Source organism: Oenanthe melanoleuca, chromosome 1 (assembly GCF_029582105.1).
Source record: "Oenanthe melanoleuca isolate GR-GAL-2019-014 chromosome 1, OMel1.0, whole genome shotgun sequence".
Classification (NCBI taxonomy): domain Eukaryota; kingdom Metazoa; phylum Chordata; class Aves; order Passeriformes; family Muscicapidae; genus Oenanthe; species Oenanthe melanoleuca.
Genome location: NC_079333.1, coordinates 27,528,801 through 27,550,083, shown reverse-complemented (window position 1 = coordinate 27,550,083; position 21,283 = coordinate 27,528,801). Strand labels below are relative to the sequence as shown.

The 21,283-nt window shown below is 43.1% G+C and overlaps 1 protein-coding gene across 1 annotated transcript; it reads left to right on the top strand.

Moving 5' to 3' along the window:
- Positions 1-2,913: 2,913 nt before the first annotated feature.
- LOC130259671 (antigen WC1.1-like) lies at positions 2,914-20,370 on the top strand. Its single transcript, XM_056504247.1, has 16 exons — positions 2,914-2,983; positions 7,333-7,647; positions 9,131-9,439; positions 10,495-10,809; positions 11,628-11,939; positions 12,222-12,539; positions 13,246-13,560; positions 14,274-14,588; positions 15,340-15,402; positions 15,489-15,803; positions 15,995-16,030; positions 16,329-16,470; positions 16,771-16,869; positions 17,384-17,451; positions 18,456-18,608; positions 19,763-20,370. Exons 1-16 carry the CDS (start codon positions 2,914-2,916, stop codon positions 19,858-19,860), a joined length of 3,243 nt encoding a protein of 1,080 aa, XP_056360222.1. The 3' UTR covers positions 19,861-20,370.
- The last annotated feature ends 913 nt before the right edge of the window (positions 20,371-21,283 follow it).

Here is a 21,283-nt window from a genome sequence, read left to right as displayed (position 1 = left end):
AACAGCTTGATTCTACTCATAGTCTAACTCACAAGAAGTGATCTAATAGAGGTTAATTGTGATCTTTTTCTCTCCTGACTTAAATACCAGCCAGGAAAATTTCCCAATTTATTCATGAAATCACTGTGTCCTTGCTTGACTCTCTAGGACTAGTACAGGCTCATTAATGGTTGCCTGCCTGAGCCCCATCTGTACCTCACTGACCAATAAATATTCCACTAATCCTGTTCATTGTCCCTTCACTGACCTGCCTACTTTGCATTGTGTTGATCATACTATAGGGAAGTCTAAGATGTTGCATATTCTCAGAGCAGAGTTTGTTGTCAAGTACCAGATTAAAATGCTATGTTGTCTCTATGGAATAAAGCCTTTCTGTCTGCTCTACAGCAATCTTCTCTTGTATCTTCAGTAAAAGGATCATTTATTCAGAGGGTCTGTTGTGGTGATTTCTGAACAATGGAGAAGAGATTTAAAGGAACCATTGGAGCCATCAAACCTACACTTGTGCTGAATGAAATATGCCCAATAGTTCCTTTCAGTGATTATGACCTTGATCATTACTGTAGAAGTTTTCTGTCACCATTTTTACTCAGAGGACCTTATTCTTCTCATTGTTAGAAACCTCCTGGTGACATTCAATCTTAAATGTCTTCATAACAACTTTCTGCTTTTCTTTACATTATATAGTCCTTGTTCCAGTTAGTGTTAACCTATCTCAAAATACTTAGAAGCAAAAGTCTGTTTTGTTAGGCTGACAACTTTTTAAAGTCTCTTTATTACCTTCTGATTGTAAAATGGACTTTGTATTCATCTGATCATCCCTGAAGGCATTCTTTGTACTGTTACAAGTCTAGCTCGTCATTTTGGTAAGCAAAGTATTGTGTTCAGTTTCTTAAGCAAAAGATCTTTGAGTTGTTCTGCTGTTTCCTGCTTGATTTTCCCAGAATCATAGCACCATTTTACTAAGCAAAGATGATAATATTATCAAGTCCAACCACAAACCTAGCACTAAACCTAAGGGCCTGTGGCCCTAAGTGCCTCATCTACATATCTTTGTAATAAATCTGTGGATGGCAACTCAGCCATCAACCCTGGGGAGTCTAGCCCAGTGCTTGACAACCCTGACAGTGAAGAATTTTTTCCCAGTATCTCACCTGAGCCTCCTCTAGCACAATGTGGGGTAATTTTCTTTCATGCTGTCTATTCTAACATCCATGGGCACTGGCATGTACTTGGCTACATGGACATATCTCCCATAAAAGAGAGTCTGGTCATCAAGTACCTGTACACTGGGAAACAGATCTTACTCTAAAGGATTCCTGGAGTTAGTTTAAAATGTCAGTGATAATCCAGCTGGTGGACATCAATCAGCAAAGAATAGTGCTAAGGGAAACCACTGAACCTCAGTATAGGAACTGACATGATAATGGATACTTTTCCTACCTCTCATTAGCACATCTGTAGTGGGATTTTTCCCCACCCTGACCACATTTCCAATGAACTGGCAGTGACTTTTTGGTTTTCAGAGGTAGCAGAAGCAGGATGCTCTGCAAGGGAAGGTCAGCAAGGAACTGAAGCTGACAGCAAACCAGGCACGAAGAAAGATCCTCACAAGGGTTGTAATCCCATAGTACCTGAACAAAAACAAGCTCCAGAATAGGTCAGCAACAGCAGCAATGTTAAGCCAGTGGTCCAGGCAATCCAGACAAAGCCAAGATCAAGCCATGAAGTCAAGTCAGCAGATCAAGGTCAGGTATCAGCAAAGTTCATGGCCAGACCCCAGCCTGGCTGTCCTGTAGCTCTAGCAGAGACCACAGCAAGTGTCAAAGCTCCTGAGCAAAGAACAGGCAGCCTCCAGGCAGACTGTCTGCTCTTCCTCTCAGCTCTTTCTGCAGCAGTCTGACCCAAGGCTATCCTCCTGCAAAGTTACACAGAACTTGAACAAGCAAAGCCCAATGAGAAGGGGAACAGGTTGCGAAGACTGGTGTTCTAAGGACCCAACAGCATGGATGTTACTGAACTTGGGCATCTGGATAAAGGGCATATAGATGCCATCAGACAAAAACAGGATGCTGTCAGTGTCATAAGAGGAATGTGTGTTTAGACTGGTGTAAACAGCATTCTGCAACTTGTGCCAGTTGTCAGAATGAGTCAAGTAGCCTGTTTAATTAACAGCAGCTTTTATTTCCCTGAAGTTGCCATTCTAGAGTGAATGAGAGAGGGTGGAACTACCAACAGTGGTCACCTGAAACAAAAAGAAACGCAGCAGAGGAAACAGGAAGGTCTGTAATTCAAATCCTAAGGAAGATTTTATTTTTTAAGAGCATCTGTTCAAAAAGTTTTGACCAAATAAAGAAGCCTTAAGCCTGCCCCAAAGACAGAGAGGGTATAATTTTTTACTCACCGAACCACCTCTAGTGATAAACATCATGTCTGTTGATTGGAGTGCAATTTCTCCCAATGGGGCAGATAAGCTACAAATTAAAGGGATTTTCTTTGTCTTTTTTTTCTTCTGAAGTGATTCATCAGTGGCCAGTGTTCTGCACTTTCACATTCCTTTGTCAGGTCAGAAATAATCACTTTGCGCGCTGCTCTGCCTGTGCCACCAGTGTTGGTCCCACAGTAAAACAATTCCGATGATGACATCAGATACACAATCATCCTTCATATAAGGTCACAAGTACAATTTTTGAATTTTATTGGAGGTTTAGACTCCTTCAGATTGGAGATTAGTCTGCTGATAATGTCTAAAAAGGTGAACGATATTTCTATTGGTTCCTTCAGGTAGCTCATGCTAGCACGTGAATCGATATATTTCCTCCTTTGTAGTCATTTGTGAGATACAAGGATGCCCACACAGAATTTTACCTGGGCACTGCCTGGAGAGTGAAGTTTCATCCATCTGTGGTCAGGATGGCAACAGAAGGACATACTTCTGCTCCAGTGCTGTGGTTGATTCTCCTCTCCATTCAGGTCTCCCTGGGTAAGTGCATACTTTATTTTGCATAAGGCAGTGAGATAAAAAAAAAGCATGCAAATTTAATCTAAATCTAAATCTAAATCTAAATCTAAATCTAAATCTAAATCTAAATCTAAATATATACTAATATAAATACAAATTTATATATTTAATATAAATACAAGCCTCTAAAGCAAAATGACAAAAAAGTTGTTTAAGTATGTATCTGTATTTGATTCAATCTCCTTGATAATCCTGAGATAAGGAAGGGTAAGCCTTTTGTAAAAGTTTTGTATTTTACTTAGATAGCGGTGACTGGCCATTCTCATAAGAATTCAAGTCCAAATTTTGTAGACAGTTTAGCTGTACTAAAAACCAGTAGTAAGAATACCTACTGTCTTATCTCTCCTGCTGAGCTCTTTGTAGACAGAAGTAATAATTCCAGGTCTTTGTTCAACACGAGTTAAAATGATGCAGCTCTACTCTGTGTATACAGTGGAGTTTGGGTAACACAACATCTCCTCAGTTGTTCCTGTATACCTGAAGCTTATCACTATTTGTGTCTCTGCTCTTCTGGAGCTATGTGTACCTGCTTGATGCTGGGGATGAGAAACAGATTTTGGAAACCTCTTTTTTTTTTCCTCTACACTTGGAGGTGACATTATGGCATTGTGATGGTGGTCACATCCCCATATGATGAGAACAAGACTTCATGGTTGATGTTTTGCTATAGCACAGTCCCAGTCTTGAAGTTTCTCACAAGTTGTGTGAATGCAATCAGAGTTCACATGGCAGGGAACAGGAGGCACTCTTGACATACATTTTTGTAATATGAAATATTTTTTATTTAGACACCTTTGTAGTACTTTAGTGTAAACTGAGCTGTACTGCAGAAATGAAAGTGAGTTTTTTGCCACCTCCTTGTGGCATCAGGGAACAACAACAAACTGACTTGAAGATGCAGGCAAGAATAGCTTTACAATGACACCATCATCAGCACCTCCCACCCTCATCTCTGCTCTGGCAGCACTTGCACTCCCCATGCTGCTCCAGGAGTTCTGATGCTCCCCAGGCACAGAGCACTGTGCAGAGCAGTGCAGGAGTCACAACCCCCAGGCAGTGAGCTGGCAATCTGCCCCTGAGGCAGCAGGGCTGGAAACCTCCTCCTAGGATCTGGGGACAGGAATGCATGGGGCACTCTCATCCTTTGCCTATGAGAAGAATTGGGTTTTCAGCTGGAGCAAGCAAAAATCTCATGCCTTCTCAGCCAAGCAGAACATCAAACCACTGAATTCAATGAAGGTACTTGTGGGACATGCTGTGGAGTGTGAGGAAATACAAAATTGCACCTGTACGTATCATAAAAAAATCACAGAAAAGTGATTACAGCAAATGATAGCTTTTATTAGGAAATATTTAAATCTGTCTATTGGGTTATGCCAACCTCTACATCCAGTCTTGCATGCTGTTACTTGTTGAAAATGTCAGATGTACAATTATTTAAAAATTCAGGTGCACAGAGGTCATACAGTTGAGTGAATAGTTTGTTTTGCTCCTGGATATGGCTAATAGAAACTGGTTATATGGTTATATTAAAGGTTTTAATATGGTTTAATGGTTTTAAAGGCTATATATCTTTTAAAATGTATTAGGAAATCAACTTTTCTTAGAATTAATTTATCTTTTAAATGTATAAATGTTATAGCTGAGAAAACACTTTTTTTTTTGGAAATATGTTCTTCAAACAGCCTGGGGAGTATTCTCCAGAATGTCTTTGTAAAGACTTATAAGACTTATCACAGAAAGATTATGCTCCCTCTGATACAACATGCTGCAGGCACAAAGTGGTTTTGTAGTTACCTTAGGACTGTGCTATGTGTGTGACTTTCTTATTCAGGAGACTTGAAGAGAGACGATATTTTGAAGAAAAAATAGGATTTGGAAGTTACCAGTTGTCAGTCACTTGAATAACCACCTTTTTTTGTTTGTTTGCTTGTTTCCAAATTTAAGTGATAGGCAGGAAATTGTGGGGAAATCCAGCAGTGTCAGCAAAGAGGTAAAGCCTTTGCCTGTGTATGAGAGGTGATCAGGTATCAAAGCCACATTGTCTGTGTCTGATGAAGCAGTTACAGACCACATGAAGATTGAGGCAAAATTGCCTTCCAGCTGACTACTGTTAGCAGTTTACTCTGCAAAAAGAGATGAAACAATGGTTAGTTTTGGAAAGAAATGGCTGCATTAGCACCAGCTCATGGGTTAATATTGACACACTTGCAGTGAGTAGAGAGAAGAATTAGATTTGCTTCCAAATGTGAAGAAAAATTAAATAATCTTATTTCACAATGTCAGATGACAGCAAGATGTGTGATATGTAGAAACCCCTCTCTCTTGAGGAAGAGAGGGAAGGTGATATTTTACATAAACAATGTTTTTTTAAAAAATCTCACAGGAAAACCCAAAGCTCATAGTGCAAATTATATCTTTTGTCACTTCTCAAATGCCATCATCAACAGGAAATGATCTTCCTGGGCTATTTGCAAGATTTGCACAGCTGCACTGCTTTTCATTCACATCAGTGCCCAGTGTTGGATGAGTACTGCAGGTTTCTTTTGGCACCTGGTCACTGTGGCTGTGAGTGCAGATCAACAGGGCCCATGGCCAGGCATGGCTGTGCCAGACTGGAGCACAGATGCACCTCTCACATAGCACAGGCACTGAGAGAAGGCCCAGGTCTGTGCTTGAATGGCCCTTGGGCAGAGCATGTGGGTGGAAAACCCAGGTGGGGAAAGCCAAAGCCATTAAGGATTCTTAGTGCACTCAGGACATTGACAATTGGATCAAATCTGTCCTGTAAATGTCTGCTTTAATATTCAATTGTGTATCAGGTCTTGAAACTTAAAAGTTTGTGACCAAAGTTATTAGGCTTCTTATGTGACTGTCCTGTAAATAGGACAGCTATGTGGTCAATCTGAATAATCCCCCAGGCCCAAAAGAAGTTTTCAACACTCTTCAGAGATTTACCTGTTACATAATATGCTGAATCCCTGATCAAACTGAAGACAAAAATCAGGCACAGTGGCCAACTTCTTCCAGTTTTCTTTGCACATTTAGCTTGCAATTTGTCCTTAACCTGGGAGGGCAACAGTCCTGCAGGCAGTTTTCTACCACTTGATTTTCCACCCATTTCACGAGTATCCTCTTCCACGCTTTAAACAGCAGTGACTTAGATCCAGCTGCTAGTGAGGCTAACTTTTAGTCCAAAACATACTTAATACTCACATACAAATATCTACTCACACATACCACAGCTGCCCACACAGACAGAAATGTGCAACATGTGACACATGTGACACAAACATAAACAGCACCAGTGGCCTTACAATGATCTATCTTAACTTCTGTAAGGCCTTTGACATGGTCCCACACAACAGTCTAGTCAATAAATTGGGCATATGTGGGTTTGATGGATAGGCTATTCAATGGATAAGAGAGATCAATAACAAGTGGTGTCCTTTAGGGGATGGGAACCGTTCAAAATCCTTATTATTGACATTGGTAGTGGGACTGAGCTCAGCCTTGGCAAGTTTCCAGAGGACACCAAGCTCAGTGGTGTAGCCATTGAGGGAAGGAAGGCTATCCAGAGGAATCTTGATAGTCTTGAAAAATAAGCCTCATCCCATGAAGTTCAACAAGGCCAAGTGCAAGGCGCTGTAGCTGGCTTAGGACAACCATCAGGATCAGCACAAACTGGAGGATGCATGGCTTGAAAGCAACCCCATGGAGAAGGACTTGGGGATACTGGTGGGGACAAATTGGGCATGAGCTGGCAATGTGCCCTTGCAGCCCAGAAAGCCAACTTTGAGCTGAGTCTTCAAGTAGATCCCCTGACCTTACCACCTCTCCAGTAGCTGGCCTGGCCCCTCTGGTCCCTCTGGTAGCCAGCTCCTCCCAAAGACACACACACAGACTTGGCCAATTAACTCACAGGATAATGAATCTTGATCCACTGTATCAATCACACACCAACAGGCAGTCCCCTCACCCACTCCAGCTGCCAGTGTTTATTGTGGCAGGCTTTGTGAATCACAAAGCAGAGACATTACTCAGCATCTCCCAGCCCTGATAAGTCAGTAAAAGAGAAAGTGTGCCTGCTATTAGAAATAATTTACATTTTAGCAGCACAGTCAGCTCAAACTTGTAAATACAGACATAACTCTTGCAAAAAACTGCTCTTTAAGTTGGAACTATTTAGAAAGGTGGACCAAATAAGTCTGATGTAAGAGTAAATTAAGAGCAATAATGATCTCATTAACATCTGCAATAGATAATCATGATTAAGCTCTGTCCCTTCTATAACCTTGCTCTGTCTGAAGGCGCTGATGAACTGAGGCTGTCAAACGGAACCGGCCCTTGCTCTGGGAGAGTGGAAGTAAAACATGAGGAGCAGTGGGGAACTGTGTGTGATGGTGACTGGACCATAAAGGATGCTGAGGTTGTCTGTAAGCAACTGCAATGTGGGTTTGCTGTGAAGGCCCTAAATCGAGCTCCTTTTGGAGAAGGAACTGGACCAACGTGGTTGTACCGAGTTGATTGCCGAGGTGATGAATCTGCTCTCTGGAACTGCACACATACAGGATGGGGTGCTTTTACCTGCCCTCATTATTTTGATATTGGAGTGATCTGCTCAGGTAAGAAGTGATCCAGCCTTGTATAACAGAAAAAAGATACGAGCCTGGGATCAAACTTTGTCCTAGTTGGATAAAGCCAAGTACTCCCTCTACTCATCCAAATCAAGTTGCTCCAGCATTAAGTCTTCTGCTGATTATGAGCAAGCTGACTTTACCTGGGCGCAGCAATGGCATAGAATGAGCAGATTAAATGACATAGAACAGAAAAGAAGTACTATTTGTTTCTACCACAGTTCTTGCAGGCAACAGGAGAGCAGTACTGAACTTGTGTTTGATTGGGAATGGAGACTAAAAAAGCAGCTGTAGGTAGAGAAGCAAGAAAATGCAATGTTACATCCTACAACTGCCCTTCCTCTCCAGATCTTCAGTAAGCTGAGACATGACAGTCAGCAAAGGCAAAAAAAGTCCAATATCTGTTTGGCTGCTTCCTGTGCAAGATGAGCATTGTTTTACTCTTTGGAAAAAGAACCACTGTGAGAGGTTTTTCCTTCACAGCTTCAGGACTTTACATTTGTCCTTTTTTGATTTTTGTAAAGGACCTGTCAGCCCATTAGTCTAGCCTGTCCAGATGTCTGAATGGCAGCTCAGCCCTCGTGGTTTTCTCCCCACCCCCCCAAAATTATAAGAGTGTACTCCATCACCACCTCCATGAAGAGTAGACTCTGAGCAGAATAGGCCCCTGGAAAGACCCAAAAAAGTGATATTCCACTTGCTGACAGTCTTTAGGTAGGGTGAGACTCACTAATGACTGAGCCTGACCATTCTATCAGCTGCCTAACCATGTTGTCCTTCCACCCAGACAGTAACATCCTAGTTTTTGAACACAAGGACATAGTGCAAGACAGTGTTAATGGCAGTGCTAAATGTGAGGTAAATGATGTGCTGCTGTCTCCTCATACATAAATCCATTTTAATCAGAGAAAGCAATACAGTCCCCCAGGCATGATACAGGCTTGATAAAACCATGTTAGCTCTTCCCATTCACCTTCTTGTGCCCACAAATGATTTCCTAGAAGTCTCACTCCATGTTTTCCAAGTATCAAAGTAGGGCTGGTCAGACTGTAGATCTGCAAACTGTCTTTTTAGCAATTTCTGAAACTGGGTGCAGCATTTCCTGTTTCCTCTTCCTAGGGTGCTTCAGCTTCCTATTCATTGAAATAATGAAGTCTCAAGGGCAGACACTAGTAAAAGGCTATTAATCTGTTTGGGGATTGCTACTTCTCAGTCATTGGCAGATGTTCAAAGCTTCCTTCCTTCTTTCCCAAGGACTTAGTATTTTCACATCCTGAGAAATAAGCAATGTCATACACCACTTTCTTTTTTATCAGTGCTGTATAGGAATTGCCACAGTCAAAATAAAAAAGTATCAGTGGTCCTCATAGACGTGAAATGTGTCTTGCCCATTAAGATACAGGAGTTATGAAAACAGGTCAGTACAACCAACCCTTGATGCTGGATTTCCTGTTTTTTGGGTTTTTTCCAGGTTTCTCTGATCTGCGTCTGACTGGAGGGGACACTGCCTGCTCAGGACATCTGGAAGTACAGCAAGAGGAAACTTGGGCGACTGTCTGTTTCTCACACATTGATTTCAAAACTGCCTCTGTTATATGTAATGAGTTAGAGTGTGGCCAGGCTGTGGACACCTTGAGAGGAACTCACTTTGGAGACACACATGCACTGATCTGGCAAGAAGAGTTTCACTGTGCAGGGAATGAGACTCACCTTGCAGACTGTCCCAGGAGCATACACCATACTAACACGTGCTCTCATGATGCCTCTGTTGTGTGTTCAGGTGAGACTTTGGGCTGATGGACAAAAGTCACCCATGTCCTATATGCCTTCTTCCTGTTAACCCACAGTTCAGAACATCTGTACACTTCTATGATCCTCAGGATCCTTGAATGCTTTCCCTACCATGCCTTGAGCCATTCAAGGGGAGCAAAAAATAATAGAGAGAAGCCCCACAATGTCCCATTCACTCTACTCAGAGTCTGCATCTAACATGGGCTGTTCTAATCACTTCACTATTAAACCTAGGGCAGAGCTGCTGGCAACAGTCTGACACCAAGCCTGGAAAAGGGCTGGAGTTCATGTCCACTTCCTGCCCAAAGGGCTTCAGTCTGTTTCAAGACTGCCTTGGGCACTGTGACCAGTGGCAGCCAAATACCTCAGTTAAGGCATCTAACAGACCTTGGCTCCTGCCTCTGTCTTGCAAGAGTCTTAGCTCAGAGCTGAAATCCTGGGCTCAATAAGGGTACAATGCAAGGACAAGGTAAGAGTAGAAGGTAGCAGTGTGAGAAGACAGAGGGATTGCATGGGGCTGGCAGCAGGACACCATGGTGCCATCCATGCCACCCTTAATTTATTGGGAATATGCCGATGGTTATGGCCCATGGAGTTCAAACCCTTGCTCTGGGGCATGGAGGAAAGCTGAGAATTCCCCACTGCAGTTTCTGCTCACCAGGAAATGTGACATGACCAACTACCGGGAGAGTGATACCAGTTGCTCCTGCTTGGAGTTCCTCACATGCAAGGCAGTGCTGAAACTGCCTCTGCAAGAGAAGATGTTGCAAGGTAGCAGCAGTATTGTGAGGGGAGGAGAGAGCAGAACAAAGAGGAAACACTGAACTTAAAGAGTCAAAAGACTTTTAGTCATACAGTGCAGGCTACAACATGAACAAGAGAGTTTTTTTCAGAGCTGGCTTATCAGCGTCCTGTTCTAAGATGCTTTCCAGTAACATAATAAGTGCTAGTTTCTTGCAGATAGAGAGAGCTCTCTTACAGTACACTACTCTTATACCACAAAAACCCAAAAGTAACTGCTAAGCTCCTTTATCCTTTCTGCAGGCTACGGCGGGTACAGGCTGGCAAATGGCAGTACCACATGTTCAGGGAGAGTAGAGCTTCTTCATGGAGGCACATGGGGAACCCTGTGTGACTACCTGTGGGATTTACCAGCTGCCAATATCCTCTGCCAGCACCTGGACTGTGGAGTTGCAGTACAGATACCAAGTGGACAGTGGTTTGGGGAAGGAAATGGATCTGTCTGGAATGGCACATTCAGCTGCCAGAAGAATGGCTCACTCCTGAGAGACTGTCCCGTGCGTGCTCTAGGTCATGATGAATGCCCTGCTGGAAAAGAGGCTCGTGTGGTATGCTCAGGTGAGCAGTGGAAAGGTCTAGGAAGAGAGCTGAAAAACTCCTTCCTTGGGGAAAATATGGACTCAAAATTCAGAGGGCATATGTGGAATCAGGCTCTGTCTTTTGACAGCTGCAACAGGAGTCAAGGCTGTACTTCAGCTGTGCCACAAGGCTGCTCTCTCTGAAATGCTCCTAGTGTCAGGTGACAGCAAGAGCAGGGCTGCTGCACAAGCCAGGACGAGCTGGGCACAGAGGCTGAGCACAGCATAGGCAGAGTCCTTGCCACCAAGGCACAATCCAAAGCATCTGCACAGACAACAGAGGAAAGTACTGGTAATAAGGTCTATGAGCAGTCCCAGACAAGTCAAAGCAAACAGAGAGATGTAGGGTCTGGCTGGAGAGAACAGGCAGGCATAGCATGAGACAAGACTGGAGACAGTTATACCTGTCATACTTGAGGCAGGGACTGAATTCCTGGTCCAGGTTTAAGTGGGGATTTGGACCAGCAGTTGAAGGATCTAGAGCTGTTGGCCCTTGGTGATATTGGTCTGGAAAATTAAAGTCTCTTGATTGACCCAAAGCCCCAAAAACCTAGTGCCCTGATTTTAAAAATTGCAAATGGGACCCGATCCTGAGTTCTGGTCATTCTTCTCAGTAAAATAGGCTGGACTGAAGTCTAGTTAGGAGTATGAAGGTTTCTAGTTGAGTATGGCCCAGTTAAGTAATTTTTATTACTGAATGATAAGGAAAACTCATTCCCATTTCCCAGTCACTTCCAGGTCCTGTCCATGAGCAGTTGCAAATGTAACACTCCAATATTCCCTTTCTCTTACATTCAGGGTGTCCAGGGGGCAGGCTGGTGAATGGCACCACATGCTCTGGCATAGTTGAGATCCGCCATGGAGACACATGGGGAAGACTCTGCCACTCCCACTGGAATTTGCAAGCTGCCAGTGCTCTCTGCCATCAGCTGAACTGTGGCTATGCAAAATCAATCCAGATGGAAGACGGTTTTGTGGATGGAAATGGGCCTATATGGAGAGATGCTTTTCACTGTGGAGGGACAGAGTCCTGCCTGTGGGATTGTGCTCAAGTGACTTTGGGCAATCCAACCTGTTCAGCCAAAGAAGTAGCCACTGTAATTTGCTCAGGTAAGTCAGGAGTGGCCTTTTATGGGTGGTGCAACTTCAGAAGCAGTGCTGGTGATCTCGCTGACAGGATCTAGTCTTAGAGGCTGGGAAGCCTTTCATGCTTCTCATTGTGTGCATGAAAGCAAACAAAGCCTTAAGAGGGGCAGCCTCCTTAACCAGTGGTGAGAATTAATATTTTACCAGCACAGAAATTTGTCTTCCACAGCTTTCCTGCAAGTTATTTCTACTGCAGTGAGGTAAGTAGATGTTACTCAGTATATTTCCCAACTGTCTTGAGCCCAGGTCTTGCTGAATCACTCAGGCTCTCAGGGGGTGAGAGCCGCTGTGACGGGCGAGTTGAGATCTCCCTCCATGGTGTGTGGAGCAGAGTCCTGGATGATGACTGGGACATTAAGGATGCCCATGTGGTGTGCAGACAGCTCCAGTGTGGAACTGCTGAGAAAGCCTATTACCTTCCAAAGTCTGAGCGAGGCAAGGGTCTTGTTGGCCTAAGGAGTGTCCAGTGTACTGGAAAGGAGACTCAGCTGATGCTCTGCAACACCTCCCATTATCAGACAGTGCCAACGGGAGTTTCTGAAGATGTTGCTGTGATTTGTTCAGGTGAGTCACTGTGTGAAAGGTACAGAATGTTTCCTAGGGTTTCTCCAGCCCACATTGTGCTGTGGTGTCACAGGTCTTCAGCTGGCATAAATCTGAGCCTGATGATAGTTAAGGAAGCAAGTGTAATTTACGTAATACTTTCTTCATCTGAATTTCTTACAGAATTATCTTACAGAGTCAAAAAGAACTATTAGAACACAGAAGCCATAAGAACACTAACTTGGCTATGATTACCAAGCATTCTTACTGCCACTTGAGCATTAAGTAGCTTTTCTTTTGTGACATTTCTATATTTATAGATACTTGCAGCCGTTCTACAGAATATTAGAACTGTTTCTACTCTTCTCTGATTTTGTAACCCATCTGTAACAGGATCAGTATCTGCCTCTAACTAAATTAGTATAGATAGAAAACAGGTTATCTGGCTTTCTAAGATAAGATGACCTCTGCACATACTTAGTATGACTAGACACTTCTTGCTTGCAATATCTCACAGGAATTATTCAAACATTCACATGGTGCAGGAGGAGGCCTTTCTCTTTGTGCAGTTTTAACCTCACAGGACTTCTGCCCAAGCAACCATAGCAGGAGAATTGGGATATAATAAGAACATGATGTCTTAGAAGTGCTTTAAAAATATTGTCACTATGCTGACCTGTGCATCATAATTGTGTTGCATGTTGACAGCTGGATTTTCTTCCTACAGGCAGCAGACAGATGAGGCTGGTGAATGGAACAAACCGCTGTGCTGGGAGAGTAGAGCTTTATCTTCATGGCATCTGGGGCACCGTCTGTGATGATAACTGGGATCTACCAGATGCCAATGTTGTTTGCAAACAGCTTGGATGTGGGCATGCCATCGAGGCATTTGTCTCTGCTCATTATGGCCAAGGGTCGGGGCAGATCTGGCTGGATGACGTGAATTGCACTGGGGCTGAATCTGATCTCTGGGCATGCCCCTCTAGGGTGTGGGGCCAGCACAACTGCCAACACAAAGAGGATGCTGGAGTCCTGTGCTCAGGTGCGCTTGGAAAACCCTCTTCTCAGCCTGTGGGTTCAAACAGGGTTGTATAAAGGGAAGTCAAGAATAGTAGGGACTTGCTTGGACAGCCTCTTCCTGTCTTGACAAGCACAGTTGGTCAGCACATCTTGGTCCTATCAAGATGCAAAGGATCTACAGAAGCCCATATTATGCACCAACACACAAACACACACACACACACACACACACACACACACACACACACAGACATGCAAAAGTCTGTGGTGTGGTAGGATATTTGGGGGATAAATTTGAGGAGTTTGTAAAGATTTGTAAAGTTTGTAAAGATTGCAAGGGGTTGTGTGCTCATTACAGTTACAGTTGGCTCTGAAACCAATGGAAACAATCCATTGTGCACCACAGCATCAGACAATCCAAGTAGCATATGGTGGCTCTGTTCACACATATTTAAGACAATGGCAGCAGCAAGAGAGAGGAGAAATAAGAGAAATGAAAGAGGGGTCATCAGTGTTCTGATGACCTCTGAAGGGAGTGCAGCCTGTGAGGGCCCATGTTGGAGCCAATACAAACCCTGAAAGGACTACAGCCTCTGGAGTACCCATGCTCCACAACACAGGTAGAACCAATACAGGCAGTTAGCACTGTAAAGAAAGTGTTATTACACAGGCAGGGAAGCAACATATCACAAGAAGTTTGTGTCACTAATTCCATTTTCCTGCCTTCTCTTCCAGATTTCCTGGCTCTGAGGCTGGTGAATGGCAATGGCTGTGCTGGGCGTGTGGAAGTTTTCTACAACGGGACGTGGGGCAGCGTTTGTTCCAATCGCATGTCCCAGCTCACCGCAGCCACCATGTGCAAACACCTGGGCTGTGGAGATGGAGGAGGAATAGCAACGGACTTCAAATACGGCAGAGGGTCGGGGCCCACGTGGCTGGACCACATTGAGTGCACTGAGCAGCACAGCTCTCTCTGGCAGTGTCAGTCAGACCCCTGGGACCCTCAGTCCTGCGATAACCGAGCTGAAGAGACACACATTACTTGCACTGGTAATCAGAAATCCATTTGTATATGGCCAGACACGTGCATTAACCTATGGACACCACAGTGATTCCTTTGAGTTCACTTGTTATCTGGTGTATATTATTTCTAGTTTCATGGAAATGGCAGCAACTGGTTTTTTCTCTATATCATTGACTTAAATGAGTGAATTAAAAGCACAAGATTATCACAGAGTGCTGTGGCCCAGTGAAATCCTAGGGAATTCCCTAATAGGATGGTGCCATATTTTTTCAATGCAAAAATCTATGACACACAGTCAGTCTGTGAGATCTGAGTTAGGATGAGACTTCCCAGGAGGTCTGGAGCCAACTCCATGTTTCTATATGAAGGAGACATATCAGTATATAAACACAGCCATGGACAAGTGTACAAATCAGTTTGGTTCTAAAGGTCCATTTCTAATGCCTGCTCTTATGACAGTACTTCACACCTGTGGATATCAATATCTGTATTCATATATATATTCACTATAATAAAAATGATTTCTACATGACATTCAGATATTCTGAAAGGGATTACAGATGCCTCATGAGAAAAAAGGAAAGCATAACCATCACAAATATTATTACTCACAGCAACAGCCAAACAGCCATCTACCAAGAACTAAACAGGCCATACACATATTTCAGGAAATAATTAACCTGATGGTAAATTTTTAGGTATTTTACACTCCCTCGATTTTTTTTTTTTTTTCCAGAGAATAATTAAATTATTTACTTCATTATTTAAATTCTGCAGGAAGAAAGGAGGCAACATCCCCAGCTCCATTTGCTGAGTGTCCAAACTCTACAAGTTGTTCAGGTACCTCCACCTCTTTGTTTTTCCTTATTCGTCACTCTAGACCTTCCTGCTGTTCCAGTAAAACAGAAGGTTTCTGTGTTTTGCAGACAGGGAGAAGTTACGAGTCGTGGGAGGAGAAGATGAATGTTCAGGCAGAGTGGAGATGTGGCACCAAGGCTCCTGGGGAACAATCTGTGATGATGCCTGGGACGTGGCAGATGCCAATGTTGTATGCAGGCAGCTGGGCTGTGGATCTGCTGTGTCTGCTCTGAGTGAAGCTGCCTTCGGGGAAGGGGCTGGTCCCATCTGGCTGGAGAAGGTGCACTGTAAAGGAACAGAGCTGTCTCTTTGGGACTGTCCTGCCAAGCCTTTGTTTGGCAAAAACTGTGATCATAAGGAAGATGCTGCTGTGAATTGCTCTGGTTAGTGACTGGTCCTTTATTACACAGATCTGGGAAGGAGGTGGGTAGGGGAGCATTATGCCAGCTGTACTTCCCAGTGACTATTCCTTTCCATAATTTTCACTGCAAAAACATCACAAATTGTATGAAGATGTTCTGCCTGTTTTTCACACTTGCCTCTTCCTTAATCTGGATTCACCTTCCTTTTGCAGGTGTGACAGAAACAACAGCATCACCTACGAGAGCAGGTAAATTCTTTCTCTCTGTTTTCTTTATCCCATCAAATGACAATTCAATGCCCCTGATACTTAGCAGATAAAACGGCTGCTTATTTCAGCTCACCAGAAAGCACTTCACACAGCCTTTCTTAAAGGAACACTGAGTGGCACGGCCCCCCTGCTGCCAAATTTTATCTGCTCGGGCAGGACCCATAGCAGAGCAGGAGCCCTGCCTCACCCTGCTAGCATGGGCACAGCGAGGGGCTGCAGAGGAGCAGCCCTTTGGGACACGTGATTCTCCACCTCTTCCCTCTTTGTTTCCATTCAGATCGCCCCCGCCGCCCTGCCGCAGGCACTGCGAGACTTTCAGTGCCTGTCATCCTCTGCATTATCCTGGGGACCCTTCTCTGCCTGGTCCTTGCCATCCTAGCTGGGCAGATCCGACGTGCCAGGGCACAGCAGAAAGGTGGGTCTCTCAGGACTGGTAGGAAATGCCTCCTTTACATGGCCGCAGATGTTTAGTTGGCTGGGGAGGCAGTGGGGATGGGTGACAGATGAACTGAATCTGTAGCCACACTCAGATTTTTTACTTACTTTTTGGCATAAGAGAGCCCAGAGGTGTTTATCCTCAGTCAGCACCTCTTGGTGCCTTTCTAGGTACCAAACAGGTCATGTAGACCCCTGAAAGGCACTTCTCCTTTCCATGACCCCAGCCTGAGTATGAGCACAGGCTGTGAAAGTGATCATTACCTTTTACTTTCAGGCTCCAGACTATCCTACGACCCCTTCTCCGAGGCTGTCTATGAAGAGATTGATTATAACCTGATGAGGGAAAAGCAGGGTGTGACTTTCCTCTCAGGTCTGTGTCTGTGCCTTGCTTTTCTCAAGGGAAAGCTCCTCCTTTCTGATCCAAATCTGACACTTTGCAGCTGCCGGGAAATTTAAAATTCCTGGATTTGAAGAGAGGAGTTTCCTGCCCAGTGGACTCTGTCAATTCCTCTCCTAGGGACAATTTGTTTTGTGCAGTCACAGATCATAGATCAGTATAGGTCAAACAAACAAACAAACAAACAAAAGCCTTTTGCTGCAATTATGTAAAATAGGGACAAATGAAGGAATAATTTGTAATTCCCTCACAGCAGCTGGATCCCTGTAGGTTTCCTCCCATGGACTGCTTTTCTCTCTTTGTGGTTTGCCTTCCCCATGATCCATGAGAGGCACTGTGGGGCTCCTGAGGGATTCTTGGCTATTCCACTGTAAGCAGTGCAGAAGTAATACTGACTGCTGAAGAGTGTGCTGGACTTGGATGCTATTACTGCACTTAAGGAGAGTTCAATCTGGTATCATGCTCTTTCTCATTTGTATAGATTCTTATTCAGAGAGCATAAAACAGAAGGAACAGTTTCATAGAGCAGACAGTGATGAAGAAAATGGTCCTGGAACAACTCAAGGTAATGTGAGAAAGGATTCATATAAAGAGAGCCCAAATCAGTGTAACTGTTAATATCCAAAGCATTATGAGTGATTAAGACATTCATTTCATGTCCTAGTGATGTTTCCTCGTGATCCAAAATCTTCGGTGTAACTCTTGTGTCATACAATCTCATATACAAGTACTAGTTTATTCTTCTATACAAGAAATCCAAAATAAATGTTTGCTGGTAGTTCTGCACACACTTGACTGGATCAAGTCACATGAATCCAACATGTCTCCCAGACATTGCAACTGTAATAGCTTGTAAACTGTTGCCTTATTTCTGATACAAATGGGGAGAATTAAAACAGAGGAAAGACATATTCCAAATAGGAGCACTAGTGTACAATTTGAGCTGATCAAGGAATCTTAATCCAAGTGATCTGAAGAAAATACAGATTCCTAGCTGTGGGGTTTGCCTTGGGGGTACATTTGTTTTGTTGGCTGTTTTGGAGGTTTTTTTAATTACTTGAAATAGGTGAGGGAGAACAAGTGTTCGGAGAAGAACGAGCTAATCAAAAAGTTCTGTCAACTATTGCCTGGTGTCCAAGAGATCAACTGCCAAAGGCACAAGCAGTTTTGGACCTCAGTTGCCCATATCCCAGACTCTGCTGCACTATGTCTTTACTTTATACTGCTTTACTTATATTAAGGATTTTTTATTTTTGTTAAAAAACAAACTAAAAGCTTTTCCTTGCTTTGAAGTCCTTATAGAAAAGACAATTACTCTAAATATTTTCTCTTATTCAGATTGAATATTGATTTCTAGGTAAAAAATGAAACAGGACTGCTTTGATTTACCTTTATGTTTATACATATATTATTGGTAAGGATATGTATATACAACAAAAGCGTGCACACTAACATTCTCTGAGGGATGGATTCCAGTTAAGTACAGACACGTCACTATTACAGCTCTGTGTTGCTGGATCATCAGCTACTGCTTTCCCTAGTGGATGTTAATACACTGTCTTGTTCCAGAGATCTCTCCACTGCCTGAAAATGCCCTGGAAGATGGTTATGATGATGCAACAGAAGCTCCTGGACCTAGAGATGCTTCTCTTTCTGGGCAGAATGAACAGGAAATCATTGGGATCCCTGGAGAAAGTGACAGAAACAAGGATTCATGGACAGGTGAGGCTAGAAGAGCAGTGCTGTTCTGTTCTTACAGCCAGCTAATCTATACCTGTGCTTTGCTTTCCTTACATTCATAAAATTCCTGCCTGTGGCCAACCCAACCTAAGTTTCCACTGCCACAAATTAAAATTGTTACTTCTTATTAGAATGACACGGGGACAGAGGGCTGCAATCACCTTTTAAGTACTTGAAGACTGATAGCAGTTTGTTCACATACCTGTCCCCAGTTCTTTTTTTACTTAGGCCTTGTAGACTACACTCTGCTCATGACATGTCTCCACTCACTCTGTGTCAGTAGGTCCATACCTTCCAAAAATTGTTTCAAATCCAAAACTTTACAGTATTTCTTTACAACATGGTACTGAGATCTTACCAGTGTCAGAGCAGAAGGACCAGATCTTATTTCTTACAGCATATCCTTCTGTTTATGGATGCTAGTGTGATACTTCCCTTTTTTCCAACAATATGACAGGCTTGAGAGGGCTCAATGTCTGATGCAGCTTCAAATGGTGCTCTGTAAAATACTACATATCATTAGACATGGATTTTTCAAATTATGCAATTGACTGTTTCTCCCCACATTTCTGCCCTCATCTCTTAACAGCCCTTATTAGATCATATTCCACATCCATGGAGGATGGATTCAACTAGGTTTTTAACCTGGCATTAAATTTTGTTAGGCCCATATAAATCAGTAAGAATTAACAATATAAACATTTAAATAAATAATTAAAAACAAATATTTAAGACAGATTTTTTTTTCTCTTTTTTTAGATCAGAGCATTTAATGTAACTGTGGAACGCCTTCTGACCTGAACTCTACTTTTTAGGGTAGTGATAAATATTTCTGGCCTATTGGAGACATGGAAAAATAATCAAAATATAGGACTCAAAGTTACTAGAGAGAGACATTAGAGATTTTTTAACAGACCATAAATATATTCCTTTTAACATGGTGTATAAAGCTTGATCCCTGGATATATATGCTCACAGCAGAAAGCAGAGTGACATAAGCATTTTTCAGGTCTTTCACAGTCACTCCTATCTAAGGTTCTAATATCTGGAGGAGACAACTGGCACTGCACAACCACACAGAGGTAATACAGGATGTGCATTTCTCTATCTCAGTGTTCTTCCCTTCATGTTTTCAGACTGGACTCCTAGAAACAGGACCTCTGAGTCTGAGAGACCCTCGCCCCCTGCTCTCGAAGATACAGGCTATGATGACATTGAAGAGCTGGGGCACTGACAGGGACTGCTGAGCTGTGCTGACTTCTTCTGGAAATACACCACTGCTCATAAAATGCTGATCCTGTACGAGCAGAACCAGAACAACATTTAGGATTAGTTTGCATAAGTTTGGGTTATTTCCAGAGAAGAGATTACATTTGAAAAAGATAAACAAGCCTGGCTGTTAAGATAATCTTTCAAATTTCTCTTCTAATTTCTTGTTGCTAAGATTTAGTGGATACTTTTTGCTTTTATTTTAAAATACCTTAATTTTATTTCTTTTACTGAGTTAATTGTTAAAATTATTGTATTTTCTTATTAGAAACTGTCCAAAGATGTCAAATTTATGCTTTTCCTCCCAGATATATGGGGACAGCTTCTGGGAATTATTTGGAATGGAGACTGAACTGCAAGAAAATCATCAAAATACTGTTTTAGCCAAGTCTTTGAGAAGGGAATTCTTGCTGATTGCTTCTGCAGCAACATCAACAAGATCTGACAGGTGTGCTGCAGGCATTTTGTGAGGCACAGAAAGAGGGAAACACATGCCCCCATGGGATTTAACTGCACCATGAAATCTACTTTTCCTGGCTTACTAACAGAAAAACTGGGAAAGTAGAAAGTTTTTGCAAGGAATAGGAAAAGGCAGAAGAAACTGATGGAGGCAACCAACTCTATGCCAGAAAAAGGTGTAGCAACCTATTTATCCCTGTCAGAACTATCTATACAGGACAGAACTTCTACTCTCCAGTGCACCAGGCAGTGATCAGGAAGAAGGAATCCCTGGGGACTCAGAGATGGCAACAACTGATGTCATAGGCATGAGCCAGTCGAGCTGAGTGCTCCCAAGTGACTGGGGTATACAGTCCTCAATGTGACTACGTGCACTGATACTGTGTTAAAATTTGTAGTCAAACTCTTACAGCATTCTGCCTGCACATGAATGGCACCCGGATTGGTAATGGGATTAAAAGCATATTAACAACAAAAAATTAATAAAAGATGTAAAATGGCTTAACTGTGGGATCTATCAGGTAAAAAGTTTCTCTCCTAAGGGATGAAAACAGATGCATACAGGATGAAACTCAAGAGAATTGGGCTACAGCTGAGCTCATCATAAAGCCATCCTTCAAACTTTTGAAAAATACAGGAACAAAAGGAAGTTGTTCGTGAGTGGGGTTCCAGGCAGCGGTGCTTGTTGCAGTCTGTGTAGCCAGCTGTGTTGGAGTCACCTCTGTGTGCAATATTTATCTCTGTGGGACACACACTCAGCCTCACTACCGGCTGAACCAGCACTTGGGAGAGCAGCAGTCACATCCATAGGCTGCAGTGGCCTGAAGAGGGAACCCACAGACCCCAGAGGATGCCTGAGGCAGTGACTTACAGCAACTCTCTGCGGTCACACTCTGCAGTACTTCTGATCCCTCGAGAGAAATGTAAGA